Source organism: Mastomys coucha, unplaced genomic scaffold (genome assembly GCF_008632895.1).
Source record: "Mastomys coucha isolate ucsf_1 unplaced genomic scaffold, UCSF_Mcou_1 pScaffold22, whole genome shotgun sequence".
NCBI classification, from domain to species: domain Eukaryota; kingdom Metazoa; phylum Chordata; class Mammalia; order Rodentia; family Muridae; genus Mastomys; species Mastomys coucha.
Window position 1 is genome coordinate 224,873,142 of NW_022196905.1, and position 20,678 is coordinate 224,893,819.

The 20,678-nt window shown below is 49.0% G+C and overlaps 1 protein-coding gene across 4 annotated transcripts in view; it reads right to left on the bottom strand.

Moving 5' to 3' along the window:
* The window catches only part of LOC116069785 (multidrug resistance-associated protein 9), a 72,419-nt gene that overhangs the window by 21,040 nt on the left and 30,701 nt on the right, over nt 1–20,678 (bottom strand). For all 4 annotated transcript variants that reach the window (XR_004110139.1, XM_031340699.1, XM_031340700.1 and 1 more), the window contains exons 11-21: nt 20,550–20,621; nt 18,103–18,227; nt 15,266–15,338; nt 13,448–13,651; nt 9,991–10,125; nt 9,804–9,879; nt 9,640–9,708; nt 6,646–6,735; nt 5,510–5,613; nt 3,120–3,317; nt 2,196–2,422 (exon numbers count right to left, since the gene is read on the bottom strand). Coding sequence is in view for 3 of the 4 variants with exons in the window: in XM_031340699.1 (XP_031196559.1) it covers nt 2,196–2,422; nt 3,120–3,317; nt 5,510–5,613; nt 6,646–6,735; nt 9,640–9,708; nt 9,804–9,879; nt 9,991–10,125; nt 13,448–13,651; nt 15,266–15,338; nt 18,103–18,227; nt 20,550–20,621 (1,373 nt within the window). In the remaining variant the exon portion in view is untranslated. The remainder of the gene's footprint in view (nt 1–2,195; nt 2,423–3,119; nt 3,318–5,509; nt 5,614–6,645; nt 6,736–9,639; nt 9,709–9,803; nt 9,880–9,990; nt 10,126–13,447; nt 13,652–15,265; nt 15,339–18,102; nt 18,228–20,549; nt 20,622–20,678) is intronic.

Below are 20,678 nucleotides of genomic sequence, written 5' to 3' on the forward strand. Positions count from 1 at the left end.
GTTAAGTCAGCGTTAGTGTGAGAACTGGAACCTGCCATTCCTCTCCAGGATGTCCTGTCTGACTGTGTTAGGGGTGGGTTAACTGAGGAGTCTGAGCACACCATTACTTCATTTGCCTTCAGACCGGAGTGCTTCCTGGAGCAAGAATGACATGTATTGCTGTAGACTGTTCTAGACTTTTAAAAGACCCAAAGATTTTGCACAGTGGAGCCCCTGAACACAAGTCAACCAGCTTTTGCTAACTCTGATGGTTTGTATATGCTTGGCCCATGGAGCGGCACTATTAGGGAGTGTGGCCTTGTTGCAGTAGGTGTGTCACTGTGGGCGTGGGCTTAGAGACCCTCCTCCTAGCTGCCTGGAAGCCAGTCTTCTCCTGTTTGCCTTTGGAACAAGATTTTGAACTCTCAACTTCTCCTGTGCCATGCCTGCATGGATACTGCCATGCCCCCATGTTGATGATGACGGAGTGACCTCTGAACCTATAAACCATCCCCAATTAAATGTTGTTCTTATAAGAGTTGCCTTGGTCATGGTGTCCATTCACAGCAGTAAAACCCTATGACAGTAACCAATCAGAGTAAGAAAAAGAGGGCTCTGGCCTGGTTGCCCGTGTATGGCCCTCCAAAGGTAATTTGGTAGAAACATGATAACCACAGGAACTGAATTCAAAAACTCTTGCACCTTACTGTCTTGCACTATACATGGAAGTCCCAAGAGCCCTGAAAATAGGAGACCTGTGCCCTTGAGCATGCACATTTGCTGGCTATCCTCCAGATAGCTTGCAGATTCTCAACTAAAATTAACCCACAGAATGAGGAAAGCTCAGTAGCTCAGAGCTCTGTGAATTCATTGTAAACATATGGATAATTAGGTTAGGGTCCCTTTTTGGTCTCTCTTGTCTTTATAGCAAAGGATTGGGTATGTTGGATGGATTTCTTTTAAGCTTTTACTAAGTCAATCAATAGCAATAGAGGAGACAGCAACCAAAGTGGTCAAATGGATAGAGGCTTGAGGGATCCACTAGATCCCTCAAGTTTGATTGGCTTTCACAATAAACAATTGAGTTTGAAAATGTGTGCTTTCCTCGGTCATATTAAGAGATGGCAGTGAGAGCTGGCTCTGCTGACTCCCAGGACACTAGTCTTAATCCCCCTGATCACACCTGCTCCTGCTGGATGACTGTGTCAGTCTCCAGCCACAGTCTCCCTCACATATTTGCCATGATCACTGCCTCAGACTTGGCACAGGAGTCTGAGCTGTGACTGCTCAACTGCTTCTCTCAGACCACCATCTTGGTTTGCCCTTGGTTGAACCAATCTCCCTAATATCCGAAAGTCTCCCCCTTGTAAAATCCTAATGATACTGCCTGGTAAATGCCCCTCAAACCCCCTTTCCTGTTCTCACTATGGCCATTCACACCTGTCCCTCGTCAGCCCTTTTCCAAACTCCAAATCTCTCCAGTTTGTTTATCACTCCATTGTATCTTTAACTGGGGAGGACCTAATCCCTCCTCCCACCTGCTCCTCTGACGCAGGCCAAGCACACATTCTCATGACTAAGAACTTTAGGGGAGAAGGAAGCATTTCAGGGTTCTCCAACTAGCTTCCTGGCAAAGCTGGAATTCTGGCACAAACCTTTCAGACTTACAGCTCTTTGTTCCCTCTCGGTACTCCCCACAGTGCCTGATGAGAAATCCCGCTGCCCCTCACCCCCACTTGCAGCTTCTAGTGTCTCTCCTGATGGGCATGTACACATTCGAGAACTGTCCCCATCCCCTTCCTCACATCTCCATACATGTTAATCTTTAGCTGCAGTGAAAGCTGTTTCTCAAAATTCACAGTGGCTGAAGATGGGCATCCTCAGAGCCCACTGGTTAGGAATGAATCAGCAGACAGATGGCAAACCTGCTTACTAGTTTCCTGAACCTCCTAATAACTTACCCACCTCCCAGCATTGCCCTGGGGCCAAAAAGCCAGACGGATGCCAGGTACTTGCCATAGCACCTGGTATGTAACAAGTGCCAAGAATCTAGGATTCTCCCATCAGAGAAGAAAGCAGGTATTCACCATCCCCTGCCTCCAAGCTGAGGAATATATTTATTCCTATTCTCTCCCCACCCCAACTCAGTGTATTTGTGTTTTGGGGTCCGGGTGTTGGTTGAGTATTTGCCATTTTCAAGTTGTGTATAGTCCTACCGTAAAAGAATGAGGAAGATTACAACCAGGCCAGCCAGCACCACAAGGACAATAGGAAACACAGCAGCCATTATCACCAGAATAAACACCACCATAAAAAACTGCTGCAAAAAGTTCTCAGCATGAAATGGCAGCCTCACGTCCAGCTCATCCATGTCTTTAGAGAAACGATTCATTAGCCGGCCTGTGGGAGTTGTGTCAAAGAAGCTCATTGGGCTCCTGATGATCTGAGGATAGAAGCAGAGTGAACTGAGTCGGCCAGGGGTCGGTGAACTTCTGGCAGGGCAGGAAGGTGAGAGCAGGGGGCAGGGGGTTAAGGGAGGCAGACCTATTTTTCCAAAGCACAGGCCAGGGGATCAGGTGGTCTTTCGAAAATGAGGGTGGTGCTCCCCATTCTTAGACCGCCACCATGAGTGAATTCTGGAGATATCCTGCCTATGTATAGGGTTTCCTCTCCAAATCTCAGGTGCCGCCTGGGATAGGGGAGCCTGACACTCTCAGAGGAGGGAGGGATTTTGAGCCCCAGGCAAACAAAAATGTCAAGTCTACTTGTCTGTCTACTCCACAAAGCATGGAGCATACCTGTGTGCTCTGTTAAGAGCCCTGGCAACCAACTGCTGCTGCACACTGCCGCAGCACCGGAAAGCAGCAGCCCATTTCCAGGCTTTCACTAGCTGGGGGCGCTTAGAAGCATCTTCCCCACCATCCTTCCGGCCTAAGAGTCCATGAGGTATCCCTATCGCTCTCTGAAACTGGCCTTCCTATATGGTACTCAAACAAGTGGAAGACGCCTTGAAAACTAGATGGCAGACTCCAGGAGAGCTGTCCCATCCCCAAAGTCCCACACAATGTTTGACACACAAGGGCCTGCTTAGCCCTGTGGACTGAGCAATCCGGTGGGCCTTCAGCCCTCTGTGCTACTACCTTGTTAAACACTCTGTTGTGGAGAGAAGAGGACGCCATCAGTGTAGTGTTGGTGAAGGTAAAGCCTTTGATGATGCCAAACGTCAGCACAGACACCATGCTTGCTATGTAAACCAACTGGTACATGTGGTGTTTGGTGTCTCGCAGGGTCTGGTCAATGTTGCAGGCTGTCTTATTGCTCTGGGATGCACAGATGACCTGCAACACAACAGCAACAAAAAAGAAGTATCGAGATCCGTATGCTATTGGGAGAAGGGAGCCTATTGCAGATAATCTTTCTGAAAGGACGAAACTAAAAGGAGGCACACGGCTATCAAAAATGAGTCAGGGAGAACTGGAGAGATGGCTCGGTGGGCAAAGTATTTGCCACACATGCCTGAGGACCTGAGTTCAGATCCCTAACTGGCATCTAAAAGCAAGGCATGGTGGTGGCACAGGCCTGTAACCCCAGTATCACAATTTGGGGGAAGATGGGTAGATCACTGGGGCTCAGTGGCTGGCCACCTCGACAAAACAATGAGCTCTAGAAACCCTACCTCACAAATTAAGATAGAGAGGAGTAAGGGAAGATACTCAAAGTCAGCCTTCATTCTTCACACATTCACACATGGACAAGCGCCTACATGCATGCATAGAAACAAACACATTTTAAAAGAGTAAAATTTAGATTCCCACCATGTAGGTAAAATCAAATCAGGTCCCTCAGGGGCTGTCTGAGCTTTGCATGCCTCCTCCATAGAGGGCCACCTGATGGTGGAGAAAATACAGATGTAGGGCAGCTATCCCAGAAGCCACCTGTGCCTCGGGAGGCCTGCAGTGATGTTAGACCAAGAAGACCCTGAAGCAAATGGGACCTCTGGATTCTAAGAAGCTGACGTGGCTCCTCCTTTGGCAACCCAGACAAGGCAGGGAATCGGGGACCACCCTCCCACCTGCCAAGCTACCTAGCAGCAGCCACTATCGAGTGAGATTCAGGGATCTCTATGTAGGCTGGTCCAGTTTCTCAGTCCTCTCCCCTGGGCTGTCTCCAAAGGCCAACTGTGTGTGTGTTGGGGGGGTGGTGCTGCCCTGCTCTGCAGTCCCTGGCAAGAAAGAGGAAGCCTAGCAAACCCAAGGGGCTCTCAGAGGATTCAAGAAACGAACGATATGGCTTCATCCCTTCCAGCAAGGGGACACAACATCACCAGCATTTCTGGATAGAGGCCATCTTCCCCCTGTTGCCGAGAAATTGACAGTTTCATTTTTCTCTGGGCTGTGTGTTAAAAAGTCAAGGATGCCTTTGGGGAGCAAACAAACATGTTTCTTCTAAATGCCATTCTGCTGATTACAGTAATGGGGGAAATGTAAACCAGAGGTTGCTGATGGATGAGCGCCTGCAGAGGGATGCGAAAGCATCCCTGGGGGCAGTGGGGGAGGGTTAGTTGATGAAAGGCTCAGCTTGCAGAGCAGGCTTTGAAGTGCTGTCAGTGGTACCCACAGCATCCGGGGTCAGGAGTAATCACACGGGCATGCCACTCGCCACTGTTGCTGCATGTTCAGTGGCCTGTGGAGGAAGCCCAGAGTCCAAGGGATGGCTCCACTTGACCCTACATCTGAAGCCCTCTGAGGAATGGACAAAATCTTCATGGGCAGACACTTGGAAGAATACACATACTTGAAAAACAGATCTCTGCACAGAGCAGGCATCTCAGTGCCCTATGATGTGGGAACAGCCTCAGGAAGCAGTACCCAACAGCCCCTCCCCTCCCCCACACCCACGAAGCCTTATTTTGATGTCATAGCAACAAGGTGCTATCACAATGTAATCTTGGATAATGAGCAAGCACCACAACCCCCACACTTAGCATTCCCTGGAGCTCCAGGACAAGCTTTAAAACCAATGGCTAGCAACTGGGGAAGATTGCAGCAAGCTGGAGGGAGAGGAGTGAATTGGTGCTGCCCAGGAAGGGCCCTGGCTAAGATGGAAACCCTGGGGAAAATGGAAGCCCCCCCCCCCGCCCCGCCCCGGCAGCCTTGGAACACTTCCAAAGGCTGCATCTACTTCAGGTCCCCTCGATAAGGCAAATTGGGAAAGTGTCCCTATCCTTCCTCAGAGGAAAGTTCAAACTGATACTACATAGGACACGTGTCACATAGGACACATAAGAACCATCATTTTTCAGAACCCCCTTTTTAATATGAAGATGTATGTGTAAACTTTCAGGTGCCTTGCTTATTTAAAACAAACAAACAAACAAAAACAGGAAAGGATCTCAAGAATTGAAACTAACCTACCTCAGTGTCTCCAAAAGAAGCAAGGGGGCAAAGGGTGACACTAGGTGTCTCTATTTTAAAACCTCTATTCAGTTCTGTTCCAAGACACAGACTCAGCATTGTCAAGGGAAACTCACCTGGGAGCCCCTGTCTAACCAGATCCCCAGCCACCAGGTGCTGAAAGCAGAGCTGCCCATCATCAGGAAGAAGAGACACAAAACCAGGAAGGAGACCAGGTACCCTGCCAGAGAAACAGGGTTGCAGATGTGAGAGCCAGTGGCCAGTTGTCCTACCCTGAGCCCCATCCTTGGGATTCGGGATAGTCAAAGGCTGCAGAGAAAAGATCATGTTCATGTGCTAGTAAGGACACAGGTATGCGTTACCATGCTCATCAAAAGCAATTCAGCATTTGCTAAAAGCAAGTCAAGAGTCCAGTGTGGTGGGACAAGTCTGTTGTTCCACATCTGGGAATGTTTGGTTAGGAAGATCACAAGTTTGAGGCTTGCCTGGGCTAAACATTAGATTCCATCTCTAAATAAATACTCAAATCCTTAGTCTTGCTGGAAGAGTTTGTACGTGCAGATAGTCTCTTGTGTAATGAGCTGATTGCTACTATGCTCAACAATCAGACCATGTGCATGTTTGTGTGTGTGTGTGTGTGTGTGTGTGTGTATAAGTCTATGTGTGAGTGTTTGACTATGTGAGTGTATGAGTATGTGAGTGTATGTGTATGCATGCAGAGCATGTGGAAGTGCATGGGAATGTGTGTATGGAAGTGTGTGTACCTGCATAGGAGTGTGTGTGAATTTGTGTGTGTGAGTGAGTATGTGTGTGTGTGTGTTTACATGCATGTAAATGTGTGTATATGAATGTGTGCCTGTATGGGAGTGTGTACACATTTGTATGTGTGTATGCATGTGTGTGTGAGTGTGTGTGCATTTATGTGTGTATGTGTATGTGAGTTTGTATGTGCATGCATATGTGTGTGTGTGTGTGTGTCGCTAAGAACCACCAATGGCTTCTGGCTGCTGCCCACTCAGCTCTAATAAAACAGAACCTGGCAGCTTTAATGGAGATAAAAAATGGCTCCATTTAAAGGGCTGTATTATCAGACTTTAGGTTTTAGGGGGAAATGAAAGCACTGATAAGCAGCCCTAGCATAAGCATAAAAAGAGTAATTGGTGACGGAATCATAAAAACACGAACCCAACAGTTTAAAAACAGATTTTTAAAATGCAAATTAAATCAAGAAACCTGATGTTTTATACTAAACCTCCAGAAGCTTTAATATACGTGTGATATGTTTTCCAGGTCACGATTCCTTCTTGGGGGTTTTCAATCTGGATAAGCTGGTGCACTGGAGCTGCAGAGACAAACACAAGGAAAGTCATGAGCCTTGTGGCCAGCGGGAGGGGGGGGCACAAGGTGAGGCCAGCATGTCACCTTTGTGCCCTCCCCTCTGCTGATAAGGCGCATGGCCTATTTTCCACACGCTTTCAATGTTATAATATACCTTGATCATTTTACATTATCTGATTCTCCTTACTGCCCTGGGGGCCTCGTGACTCGGAACCTTTTAAGGTCTCTGTGGTGTCCACTAAATGCTTAGCCCTGGGAGTCCAGGGCTGTGCTAGCTCCCAGAACTGAATGTCAAGCAGAAGACTCAGAGGAGTACACAGTGTGCCTATACCTATTGAGAGCTCCCGAGTTCAAGTTGGGCTGTGTGAGCTGCTGTGACAGGGACAGGTGGATGGGGGGAACTTTGTCCGTGGTCTCTTTTCTACCTCACAGATACCTGATGGACAAAGCCCCATCATGCTGTGCCTGGGGGCCTGCAAATGTCTTTGAGATGTTCCACTCTCTCTTCTCAGGCTGCAAAATGAGGGAAAGGCAGCACATGAGAGCAACCCAGGACACAAATGGCAACAGTCCAGGGGAGTGACTGGCAGCCTTTGGGCTTTTCCTGGGCTTAAGAAAAGACTCCAGCAGAGGGTGCTGAGGAAGGCTGCCCAGCCTTTAGTGTGTGTCCTGCCCCTTCAGCATCATGCCGGGCACTTCTCAGTCCAGCGGCTAACCTTGGGAGACAGGGCCTGTCTCCAGTGATGTTTCAGTCTACTTCCTTGTCCAGAGAAGGGTGGGTGGTGAGCAACACGAGGAACAGCAGCCTCCTTCCCCGCCCTCCACCCTGCCCCCAGCAGGGTGTCAGATGCTGAGTGGCCTGGAGTTCCCCCCCAACAAAGTCTGCAAGAGGTATCTTGGTGATTCCCTTTGGCCCAGGGAGACTTGCAGGCCATACAAATAGGTTGTCTTTCTAAACGTGCATATCTCACAAGCAGCATTAGCAGTGACAGACTCAAGACTTTCTTCTTCCTATTTTAACATTCTGAAATCCAGATGTGCCTTTCACTTGATATATAAAAGGAAGAGAGCTTTAAAGATGAATGTTGACTTCAGTGTGCAGCTGTGTATGCTTCGCTTTGACTATTCGTTTTTCTTGCTTTGATTCAGTATATGCTATGGTCATCCAGGCAAACCTCAGACTCATGATCTTCTTGCCTCTGCCTCCCTTGTTCTAGGGTTACAGGCCTGTGCCACCACACTTAGCCAAAAGTGTGTGTGTGTGTGTGTGTGTGTGTGTGTGTGTGTGTGTGTGTGTGTCATGCTACATATTAATGAGGGTTAGAACTCTTGCAAGAAGCTAACCCCATTGTGATCCCTGTCTCTAAACAGGCTGAAGCCCAGAGTTTCTGCCCCGGGGACAAGGGAAGAATAGCAACCCTCTAAGGAAAAAGGGTAGCCTTGATAGGGGGCACTGGTCAGTCTCACTCTCATCTCTCCTTCCTTTCATCCCCCAAATTTTCTCGTAACCTCACCTTTAAGCCCTCTACTCATCTTCTCATCACATTACCCCAGGAAACTCCTAGGTATCCCTAGGAATGCAAAGACTGCCCCTCTTGTGGAGCCTTCCACAACCTATGTGTTGCTCCTATGTCAACTCCCCATTACCTTTATCCCAGTTTGCCACAGCTACTCATTTGCTGGTGACATCTACCAGGCTATATGTTAAAACCTGGGAACAGAGCGTCTCTTCCCTGTTTCAGGACATGGCACTCAACGCAAGGTTTACAACTTATCAAGTGGATGTGTAACCTGATCCAGCCTTGGTCCTTCTGTGGCTCTGTTACCTTTTCTCAATGCTCTACATTGCCCTCTACATCGTTTCCACGTGCTGCTTTGACCTCTCGGGTAGGAGGAGAGCAGAGTGGCATGTGGAAATGATCTAGACCTGACTTCCAAAAGTCGTCATGTTTCAGGCACTTTGCCGGCAATCTCACAGTTTTCCATTTAACCTTTGCAAGACTCTTTCTGAAGAGTCTTTGCACGTCTCTATCATTTCCCTTCTTTGTAGATTAAGAAACTGAGGTTAAGAGTGTCCAGTTTTATGACCTGAACAGTGATGATACCAACGGACCTGCTGTCATGAAAGGGGAAAGCTCATGATGCCTCAACCCTACACAAAGAACCACAGGCAACTAAGGAATACCAAGAGCAGGAGAAATGAATGGTCTTCCCCAGGGAAGAACATGCCAATGGGTTATTCAATCCCAAATGGCCAGCCTGAAAACATGCATACAAGCCAACATTATATGGATCGAGCAGACTGTATTTTTATATTTAAGAATACACACACTCACACACACACACACAGAATATACACAACAACAACAAGTAAAGCAAAAGAGGTCATGAATTCAAAAGAGAACAAGTGTGTGGGGGCGCAGGGGAGGTTTTAGAAGAAGGAAACAGAAGTGGGAAATGATGTAATTGTATTATAATATTAATTAATTAAAAGGGGGGACAATTTCTTACTCACGGTGACCCCAAAACAGAAAGACTGGATAGAGCAATGGGCATGTTCTCCTTCCCCCTGTACTCCATCTGGATCCCACCTGGGAGAAGGTGCTGCCCTCCTATGAGGTGGGTTTCCCTTAGGAGAGGTGCTGCCCTCCTATGGGTGGATTTCCCTTGTTGGCAACTGTCTCTGGGAATGTCCTCAGAAAGAACCCAGTAGAGGGTTTTAACCCTCAAGGGGCTTCACAACTTATTTGAGTTGACAGCTGGCATTACCCTGTGTGAGCTCACACTACAACACAGCACTCTCCTCGCTTCCCAGAGAGATAACACTGTTTTTCCACTCCTCTATGCGGATAGTGGGTGCCTAGCATGTACTTCCAGGTACCCAGCCAAGGGAAAAGGTGGTAAATACCTTTTGTGTCCACAAATTCTTCCATTTCAGGTTCTTTTCCTTCATCTTTCTCATCTCGTGAAGCCAAGACTAGGATGAGAAATTGTATAATAAATAAATGAAAAGGTCTGTGTCCACTCAGGATCCAGGGGCAGTGAGAGGGGGGAACTGTCATCTGACTGTACCAGCGTCTTCATCTCTCTGAGCTGGGCTCTCCTTCAGGGTCTCCACCATGGCTACATTGTAAATGTGCTCTGGATCCTGGAGATAAAATGAAATGCCTTCTGAAAGTGAGACTACTGACCTCTCCCAGGCGGGAAGCCATGAGGTGGGGCTCTTTAATCCCACTCACCAGGCAGGTGAGCAGTTTACCTTGAATTGCAGTCCCCGGAGGTTGTGGATCAGCTTTGCATAGCGCCCCCTCTCTTCCATTAACTCCTTGTGGGTGCCCTTTTCACAGATCTCTCCATCTTCTAACAGAATGACCTCATCACAAGACTCCAGGAACTGCCGAGACAGTGTGTCCATCCACAACGGCACTGCCTCGGTAGGAAAGACCTCACACCCAATTTCCATTTGCCAAACTCCCAGCCTGCTGTCCCAGGTGCACTGAATTACTGCGGTTTTCAATCCTGGTACTATTAGCATGGGGGGACAAATAATTCCTTGTCTTTGGGGGCTGCCCTGTACATCATAGACTATATCACTGTCTCTCTGGTCTCTACCTACCAGTAGAATATCTTTCCCTAGTTGTGATGAGCAAAAACATCTGCAAACATTACCAAATGCCCCAGGGGTTGGGGATGAGGGGGCAATTGAGAACCACGAAGGTAGTCCCCCAGTCTTTTCAGTACAGAAGCTGGAGTCTGGCTGCCACAATGAGGCAATCAAAACTCCCTTTGCTTCTTCTCTCTGAATGAGCTACCCTACTAAGAAATCTGATTGACTATTGTGAGGCCAAGATTTGGGAAAGACAGAAAACATGATCTCAGTCCTGTCAGAAGCCCCACCCCACTGAGCCCATGGAATAGAAACCAAGTCACAGGCCACACCCCCACCAGCTTTAACAGTACAATAACTACGTGAGCAGTATTACATGCCCCGTTTTACCCAAAACACTTCTGCTTTTCTGATTCTGAGACCCTTCACGTCCACATCAATCCTGGGATTAAAGCATTCTGCTGAGAGGGACTCCTTTTTTACTTTGGAAGAAGAAAGAGCACTCCTCCATTGATTCACCCAACAAAGAGCAGATAGTCCCTTCCTACAGGCAGGCAAGATGCTGTAAGAGTGAGAACGGTTTGATCTAAAGAAGTAAGCCATCACAGCAGGGCCAGAGCCTCCGATTTGCTCCGATTTTCTCCTCTGTTTAAGGCCAAATCCCACTTGGCTAACCTTGATTTGAATCCTGATAACAAAGGGCTACCACTGATGGTTGTACACCTGATAAGGTGGGCAGTGCCCAAATGCTTCAACAAGCGCAGTTCCAGCAGCTTGGATAGTTCTAGCCTCTGTCTCCTCTATCCATGACTGAGACCCTTCCCCAGGCAGCCCAAGCAGGAACCTGGCTTCTAGTGCCCAGTGGAGACACACCTTCTGCTTCTGATAGAACCTTTCCCTCAGGCACCATTCTCCAGTGTTTCACAGCCTGATCTTACATCTTATCTCCCATCCTCCGGCAGCTCCCAGCTTGAGAAAGCTGGAAGCTCGGTTAAGCCATTGATTCTTTTCACATGAGGAGAGGAAGCACAAAAGGCTCATTGCAATCTACAGGCTTTTTTGCCTGTGTGTGGGTCTACCACACAGACTCGGAAGAGCCCAAAAGAGGTCCCTCTGGCCAGCAAGCCCTCCGTTCACTCCAGTGACACCAGGTAGCTTTGTGTAGCTGAGCTCTGCAAACACTTAGGAAGCTGAGCCCTGAGTAGATCCCAGCAGCTCGTCAGACTGCTGGCATCGCTTTGTTTCCTCAAGTAAACAGATGAGTGGCTGTCCTGGCCAGCTACTCCAAAGCATCTGAGGTCAGAGCAGCTAAGAAATGTTCTGGAAAGCCCCGGGGCTGCAGTTTGAGGCTGAGCCCTCCCAGCCCCCACTAAGAATGGAATGAAGAGTGTACCAAGATTATGGTGCCACCTGGTGGCTTTCTTCATCACCCAACAAGCAAAAAGTGAGCTAAAATGACCTTGGAAAGGTGTGACTGCTGGAGACTCTGGGAAAACACCAGCTTGCCAAAGCTCATACCACGGGCTAGTGAGTATCAAAAATGGGCCAGGCATGTGGCTATGGTTCATCCTCCATGAGGGATACTGGAGGGACAGCTCTGTCTCACACCTGTCAGGACCAAAGCATCATTCTCCAGGACCCGGGACTCCTCAGGAAGACAGTTTTCCCAGGGCAAGCTGATGCCACTGACTGAATAGTCACTGGCCAGGACTTTGGTAAACACACTTAGCTAGGCCAGAGACCACTCCTAGGCAAAACATGGGATTCCAGACTGAATCCAGCCACCCTTTTCCTCTACTTCGGCCCTGGCCTGCAAGGACCTAGGAGTTCTTGTCCAACTAACCTGGCTCAGTATTTTCTAGAGTTGTGGCAAAACTTCTAAAAAAATCCAAATACCCATGTGTACAAAATTTTAATGCTTAAAGCTTATTCTGGGGAGGGTGGAGGGAGCTGGGTTTCCTGGGTCTTTTAGATATTCCTCTCTCTTCAGGGTGGTCCTCCTGGCCTCAGCCAGAGGGTACCAACATACTGGCTGCAATATCATATAGCTATGACAAGCTTACTTGCTGCCTCAACCTTCATACCTTCACCATCTCAACTTCCCTTTCACTGAAAGGCAATGAGATCTGCCTCCGCCCCAAGATCAGGCCTGCTGAACAAGAAGATGGGCTTTCTGCACCAGTGTCCCAACAAGTCACCTCCCAATGTCTGTGGAATGTTTTATACTTCGAGGTACACACACACACACACACACACACACACACACTCATACACTCACGTGCAGTATATCTGCAGGACTTGCCATAGGGAGATTAGAGAGGGAGAGAGCATGAGAGGGGAGCCCTGGATTGGATTATCTTGGGTAGAGAAGGGGCCCTAGATTCCCACCAAGCATTCAGAACCTGTATGTGGGACAGATGCAACAAGGTCTGTGACTGTACAGCCAAATCCTCCAGTTCACTTAACATAAGCCGTCCCTTTTATCAGCAAGACTCATCCTCCTAAGCCAGAGGGAGACTACTGTTTGAACAGGAACAGGCTCTAAGAAGGCAGAAGAGCCCTGAAGCCTTAGCATTGCCCACTGGTCCTGGCCTCCAGATGGCCTTTCCTGGGCTAGAGGAAGAGCTGGGGAGCCTGGACCCCTCATCACAAGAGCCATGACTTTCTGGGTGAGGAAAGAGAAAAGAGAGTTTCCATGATCCCCAGACAAGGAGCCCCTGACCTCAGGCCCATCAAGTCCCTATTGGAGAATGGGTAGAGACTGACTTGTCCCTGCCTGGATCCCCATTTCCTTGGCACCAATAGCCCGGATTTCAGAGCCAACTGATCCTAGAGAATCTACCCATTGGTGGAGGAAAGGTCCTGTCCCTGCTGACCCCAAAGACTAAGCCAATGGAAGTCATACACAGAGAGAAGCAGGTAGCAATACCGGGATTCTGGGGTGGCTACAGGAGTCACCAGTGTCTCCTACCTTCCCTGCCCTCTCTATCCCCTGTCCAGATAGAGCTACTTTCTGGTGAGAAAGGCATATTTAGGCAGAATAGGAGTCTCTTTGAACATCAAGTGCTGTGCTCATCCAGATCTCATGGATCTTGCACACCCCAGTCACCTGCAGCTGGTGTGTAACCAGCACAACGGTCTTCCCTTTGAGTGTCTTCTTAATGCATTCTTCAAAGACATGCTTCCCCACATGGGCATCCACCGCCGAGAGCGGGTCATCCAGAAGGTAGAGTTGACGGTTGGCATACACAGCGCGGGCCAGGCTGATCCTCTGCCTCTGTCCCCCAGAGAGGTTGATACCTCGCTCCCCAATCTGTGGACAGGGATGATGGCACTGCCCATCACGAAGTCTGCCTGCCACCCCATGGTCTTTGTACAGCAGGAGCTTCCTAAAGCTCCTCGGGACTCGAGGAGACAACACAGCTTGTTATCTCTCTGCACACCAGCTCCTCCACCCCTCACACTACACAATGCTCACTGGAAGAATTCCATCTCCCTCGCTTCATGGAAGTACAGTGCCGACTGGGAACAGCGCTTTCTGACTCTGCGTAAGGGGCGCCCATCACGTGACTCCCGCTTCCCAGTGCAGAGTCCACTATATATTGATTGATAATGCAGAGGAGTTTTTTTTTTTTTAATTTTGCTTTTGTTTTTGTGGTTTTTGTTTGGTTTTGGAGCAGGGAACTTTGGAAGAATGTATAGTGAATAGTGAAAAGGAAGCAAAGTGCCTGGGTCAGGAACTCCTATGTCCATTTCTTTGTGGACAAATGTATGTGCCACGAAGACACCATCAATCCCTAAGACTTGGCATCCAATATGAGGCATGGATTAGGTGCTCAGTAAACATTTACCGCAAGATGAAAATCTAGGTTATGTCTTTCTGGGAATCCCATCCTCTTGAGTACAGAGTGGATCCCACTGTACTCAGATGCCCAGCTACTGAGCTGGGTGCCATGTGCTGAGAGCTGGGAGCTGGGCAAGGAAAGTGACACCTGAACCAGGAGCTCACATTTTAGCATCGGGCACTGGACACACAATACCAGCACTCAACATATTCACCAAGTGCTAACCAAGAAGCATTAATTGCAGCACTTGGTGGCAAACCACTACTCACTGTCGACCTCCAAAGTCTCCCTCAGTGGAGCTCAGTGGAGCTGCATTAGCTTCTGAAAGTCTAGGTGGTGGCTAGACACCCAAGCGCTGGCAGGGGTGTCCCAAGCGGGCTGGCAGGGGTGTCCCAAGCGGGCTGGCAGGGGTGTCCCAAGCGGGCTGGCAGGGGTGTCCCAAGCGGGCTGGCAGGGGTGTCCCAAGCGGGCTGGCAGGGGTGTCCCAAGCGGGCTGGCAGGGGTGTACAGATATAACTTGAAAGGGGAAGCCAGAGCCACACACATGTGCTTTCAGAAAGGCCAGACGCTCCTGACAGGCAGAGTGAGAGACTGGAAGAGCTAGTTTTCTGAGATGTCACTATGGGGAAAGCTTTTTCAAGAACATGATGTGCTGGGGAGAGAGAGGAGGGTGGCACAGTGGCTCTGGGTCACTTGAGTCAGCAAGCTCAACCCAGGACCAAGCCTGTACTTTGGACAAGCAGTCTAGGGGTCACTCAGCATCCTGGACTGAACCCTGAGACTCCCAACCATGTGAAACACTCTGGACCACTGTTGTGAAGATAGAGCTGGGCCTTGAGGTTAAGGAGCAGCGGCTCAGGAACTCTTCTTGAGATGGTGAAAGGGTTGCAAGTGGGCTGCGGAGGCAACCAAGAGGAGTCAAACACAAGCAATCTTGGGTCCACCTCCACTTGGTGAACCCCAAAGAATCCATGAGAGGCAGAAACCAGACTCTGGCAGCATTTCCATGGGGCTTTCTGCCTCTGCGATGTGTGGAAATGGAGCCAGGATCAGCTCAGGAAATGGGTCTCAGCTCTACTTACCTCAGTCAGATCTCCATAAGGGAGGCTCTTCAAGTCCTTCTGGAGACCACAGACATGAACTGTGTGTTGGTACCTGGTGGGCACAGAGGTCAGAATGATAAGACCAGCACAGAACACAGCTGCCTAGGCTGCTTCTGAAGGAAGCTTGTTGCCAGCACAAGGCGGGGAGATCTCGCTGACATTACGCTCGGGGCTCCCAGGCAAGTTGCCTTGTCCCAAAGACCATGTCTCCTTGACCCCTAGGGTGTCCCCTTGACTCAGGGTTGGTCCCTCCCCTTACAGCGTCCATGTCATGCAGGGAAAATAACACCAGTGACTACAAAATCCTGGGGCTGTCAACTGCTTATCATTGCTCTTTGAGTCAGAAGGGAGTCAAGATATGGGCTGAAGTTGTCGAAGATGGCATCTAGGGGGGACACAGGGCTGAATCAAGGCCAGGAGTGGAAGAGAGGGTGAACATGGTAGAGTAGTGTACAGTTACATGATTACAAATGTCAGCCCTGGCGTCTGCTAAGCCCCTTCTGCTCTGTAAGCTACTCCGCCCACCTATCACCTCTACCATGTTGGAGATGGTAAGACGTAAGCACAGAAGACGTCACTTACAGGGAAAGAGGAAATGTGGGAAATGGACCCTAGCTCTGGAGCTTCCAGGGATGTCTTGTTCCTCAACATCACCCATTCTCAAGCACTGGCAGTTCAGACTAAGGAAGTAGCTAGCTCTGCCCAGCCAAGCTGCTGGGGCAAATTCCTTGTTTTACTGGGCACAGCTCCACTCAGCCTCCGATAGAAACCCACCTCTTGGGGCTTCTGGCACCACACAAACTAGTTGCGGTGTGAGGTGCCGTGGTAAGAGAGCAGCTGCCGTTCCACTGTTTCCACTCTCTCTGAATCTCAACCCTAGACATATCCACGGTGAGCAGACCTGTCCCCAAAGCACCACAGTGGCCCACAGCCTCAGAGCCTGGCCACTGCTCTGAATAGCTGGTTTTCCTAGTGGCACTCTCACTTCAACCCTATCCAAGGAGCCTGACACTGGGAGGGAGACTTTTGTCCCACTTGACAAGATGCACACCTCAACTAAGGATGGTTGGTAACTAAGACATTCAAACAGCCTTTGCCATATATACTCTCCCACAGCCACAAACTGTTCCACCATGTCTTCCTTGCCCTGATGAAACTCTCTGAAACCATGAGCCAAAATAAGCCTTTTCCTCCATTAAGTTGCTTCTGTCAGGCTAGCCATCATACGATGGTGCTAAAGTAACTTGTAGTAGCACACTGGGAGCAATGTCTGTGTTCCCTTGTGGTGCCCTGATGGACTGGCTGGTTTTGTGTGTCAACTTGACACAAGCTGGAGTTAGCACAGAGAAAGGAGCTTCAGGTGAGGAAATGCCTCCATGAGATCCAACCATAATGCATTTCCTCAATTAGTGATCAAGGGTGGGAGGGCTCATTGTGGGTGGTGCCATCCCTGGGCTGGTAGTCTTGGGTCCTATAAGAAAGCAAGCCAGGGAAAGTAAGCCAGTAAATAACATCTCTCCATGGCCTCTGCATCAGCTCCTGCTTCCTGACCTGCTTGAGTTCCAGTCCTGACTTCCTTTGGTGATAAACAGCAATGTGGAAAATGTAAGCCGAACAAGCCCTTTCCTCCCCAACTTGCTTCTTGGTCATGATGTTTGTGCAGGAACAGAAACCCTGACTAAGACACCTGCAGAAGGTAAGCACTTGGTCAATATTTGCTATCTTTTACCTCCTTGTTGGTAAATTAAGTACCTGTCCTTACAGCCTGCTTCTGTGGAAACAAAAGGCATTCCAGGTAGGCATGGGGCAGGAGTAGGCAAAGGGAACTGTAGTCATGAGATGCTGAGCAGAGCAGCTTGGCTCATGCCAAGCACTCCCACCACGGATCACATGTGAGCCTTCTGCTGAGGATATCATAGCCAGGGAAAGAGGAGGAAAGGCCACAGACTTCTTGCTGGGAATCCACTTGCTGGCCAATGCCAGTTCAAAGAGCCAGAGTCCATGGGCTCAGATAATAAAAGTCCAAACTGCAACCTGATTCCTAAGTGTGACTCCTTATGTCAGTCCTATGATGTTTGAGAAATTTTTGAGGGACCCTGCTCTCAGGTATCCCAGATGTTAGCAAGTGATGCTGGAGCCCAGGCCACAGGTACAAGACTCGAGCCTTGTGGGCAGTCAGCTCACCCCTCTGAGCTTCAGCTTCTCCCATCAGTAAAATGGGATCTAATACCTGGGTCTCCCTAAAGGCATGGTAATGGAACTTACCTCCGACAAGCCTGCCTACGAAGTCACTGTTTTCCAGAGCTTAAAGATAATGACCCAACACATATCAAAGGTTTATTAACTGGAAGTTTGATTTTATCTCATTAGATCATCTGAGGACGCAAGCAAGGATATATTCATATAGTGTTCGTGTGAATTAATCATGTCGGGACTGACTAATTGCATGCCTTCTGCTCATTATCTCAAGCAAAGCTTTAGTTACTCAGCCTAAATCAAAACCGCAAGGCTCATTTTTCACGAGTAAGACAATATATGTCCTGTTACAAAGAACCTCAGAGCATATGATACTCTGCCCTGGGGAGGACATGACAACCACGTCTTCTTCTCGCCGGGCCATGTGGTCTGAGGTCTGCAGAATGTGCCTCTCCTGAACTTCTGGGTCAGAAAAAGGAATTCCAGTTCCTGAGCAGATCTCATGGATGTTTCATCAAAACTCATTAGAGAAACCTTTCCACTTAGTACCCATTCTCAGCGGCCTAAGAGTCCGAAGCAGGTGAACCATCAGTGCCAGATACATCCCGACTTTGCGATACCTTTGGTGGTTGTACTTCTCTCCAAACAATATGTTCTCCCTCACATTCCCATGGAAGATCCATGCTTGCTGAGAAACATAAGCCAAAGGTCCATTGACAGCCACGACCCCCTTCTGTAACTGCATCTAGAGCAACGAGAACCAGAGAACCCTTAGAAAACATGCTCTAGGGCCTCTCCCAAATGCCCTTACTGCACGAGCATTAGTCACACGACGCAAGGTGGGGTGACAAATGTCTCGTACACGCCCTGTAAGCCCAACAGTGGTGTTGAGGGTCTCTAGGTGGGAGGGACACTTGCACGGGCTTGGCAGGAAATTTAGGGAGCAGGTAGTCATGAGTCCTGCTGCCAACTGGAGAGCGCAGACTATACTTAGCTCACCTCTGGGCCAACTACAGCAAGATGCCTGAAGAATGGATGAGTAACAAGAGGCCCCCTTCCACCAGGTGTGCCAAATGGGTCCATCCCTCCTTAGCCGGGTTCCTGGGAACACAGCACAGCCTATTCTCCTGGGATGGAGGCCCCAGTATGCTCCACTTCAAGAAGTAACCCTGGCTCAGTCACATCGTAGTAACTATGAAAGAATTCAGGTCTTAAGGGGCCAGAACTACTACTTTTTTCCTCACAAAGAGTGGAAAATCCACTTCCATTTGGGACTTTGGTAGCATTGAGCAATCCAATTAGAAAACACATGAGGCCCAGTTTGTGACACTGAGGATCCATGGGCACTTCAGCTGACCCATCAGAGTGTGCTTCTGATAGATAGTGGTGAACAGTATCAGTGATATTAGGATTTAATGCTGTCAGGAGAGGGCATCTGTAGGGCTAATGATCATGGTGTGGTGGCAGTTTGGCTGAGCAGGGGAAGTATCACATGATGCGATGCTATTTTGACAATGGGAATGAAGAGGGGCTCAAGTTAGACTTGGAAAAGAGATGACATTAGCAAGAGCAGTTCTAGGAATACAAGTGCCTTCCGGGGATGGCACTGGGCTGGCTGACACTGTGATTGGTCCTGAGGACTCAGCTCTCACTAGCATGTATGCTCCAGTTTCTAACCCTTGACCCAGCTCCCCTTGGCCATTCTGTAGATGAGTAAAACAAGGTCCGGTGAGGCTCAGTTTCTTTGTCCAAGGGAAAATGATAAACATGTGACTGAGACAAAGTGGTGAATCCTGGAAATCTAGGACCCACTGGCTTAGCCCTCAGGCCACTCCCCAGATCATGGAAAAGTGCCTGGTTCCCTCGAGGATTCATAGAAGACGGGTACTATTTTCTTTGAGATGCTCCCGAGGAATAAATCAGAGGGTAGAGGTTAAAGGGAGGCAAGTTTCCTTCCATTACATATCAGTGCACTGAGAAAAGGACAAGCTGGGAACAAATGAGCATCCCAATGCCAGGAGGTCTGAGCATAGGCCGGGGCATCTCTTACTTTGTTGAGAGACCTGTGCTGATGGGTAGGAAGTGGAGCTAGTTTCCAATGTGCCACTGACTCTAGGGTCCTCACAGAAGCACACATACTTAGGTCCCAGAGCCTACCCAACCCAGGCCCTGGGTTCCCCTGCCTCACCCCAAGGAAGGAGAAAAGTGGTCACTCTCCTTTCAAAGAGTCAAGGGATGCCAAAGTTGATCACATTGGCCCTTACAAGACTCATGCCCTGCTGAGCCTCTGTTCTCTATTCCTTTAGAGGTTGCCCAAGTTCTTTCAACAATGGGAGGCAACCCCAGCTCAATCAATCTTCCCTTTAGAAAGGCCAAAGGAGGAGATGGCTCTCCACTTCGTCTAAACCTGTCTTATTCCTTTAGGGTGGAGCTTGTAAAACATGGCAACATGGAGGCCACCTGTAAATTGCCTTACCACCTACATAGGGTCTCATAGCTAGATGCAGCAGAGACAGCATAAGACTTGGGGACCTCCCTCTTACTATACAAAGTGTTCAGAGCAGCTAGAGTCATACTACCCCCCCCAAAGCATTCATTCATTTGGCCCCTATTTTTACAAAGTACTCTGGTAGGTATTTGGGGTCTTAAAAACAAACCATCAAGAATTCATCAAAAGTCACCATGCGTCCCAGTTCCTTTAGTCTCTACAAAGATACTTTGCTGGATTTTATAGACCAGGACATCTATGGGAGAAGCCACAAATGTAACGATCTGTCACTTATTTCGACCAACATGGAGCTGGGGGCAAGGAAGCAATCACTGTTTAACGCCTGTCCCCGGGAGGTAAACCCAAAAGTGTGTGAAAAATCTTGGCCCGTGTCAAGCCAGGCATGGAGCTGCCAAATGCGTCAACCCAAGGGACTCATCGGCAACCTTGACATTGACCCAGTGCATCAAAACCTGACCCGTGTTCTACTGGCTACCTCAGCCCCCACAAAGGCTACAGCAAGGAACCCTTTCCACAGCCCTGTCCGTGTAGCCTCTCCAGCTCTTGCCATACACTCACCTGTCCCAGGAGAGCTGAAATGAGGGAACTCTTCCCGCTTCCAACATTCCCGCATATTCCCAAGACCTTCCCCTGTCAGAGAAGTAGAGACAAGACAGTGACTCCCCCATAGTCTTGGCGGGGCTGGGG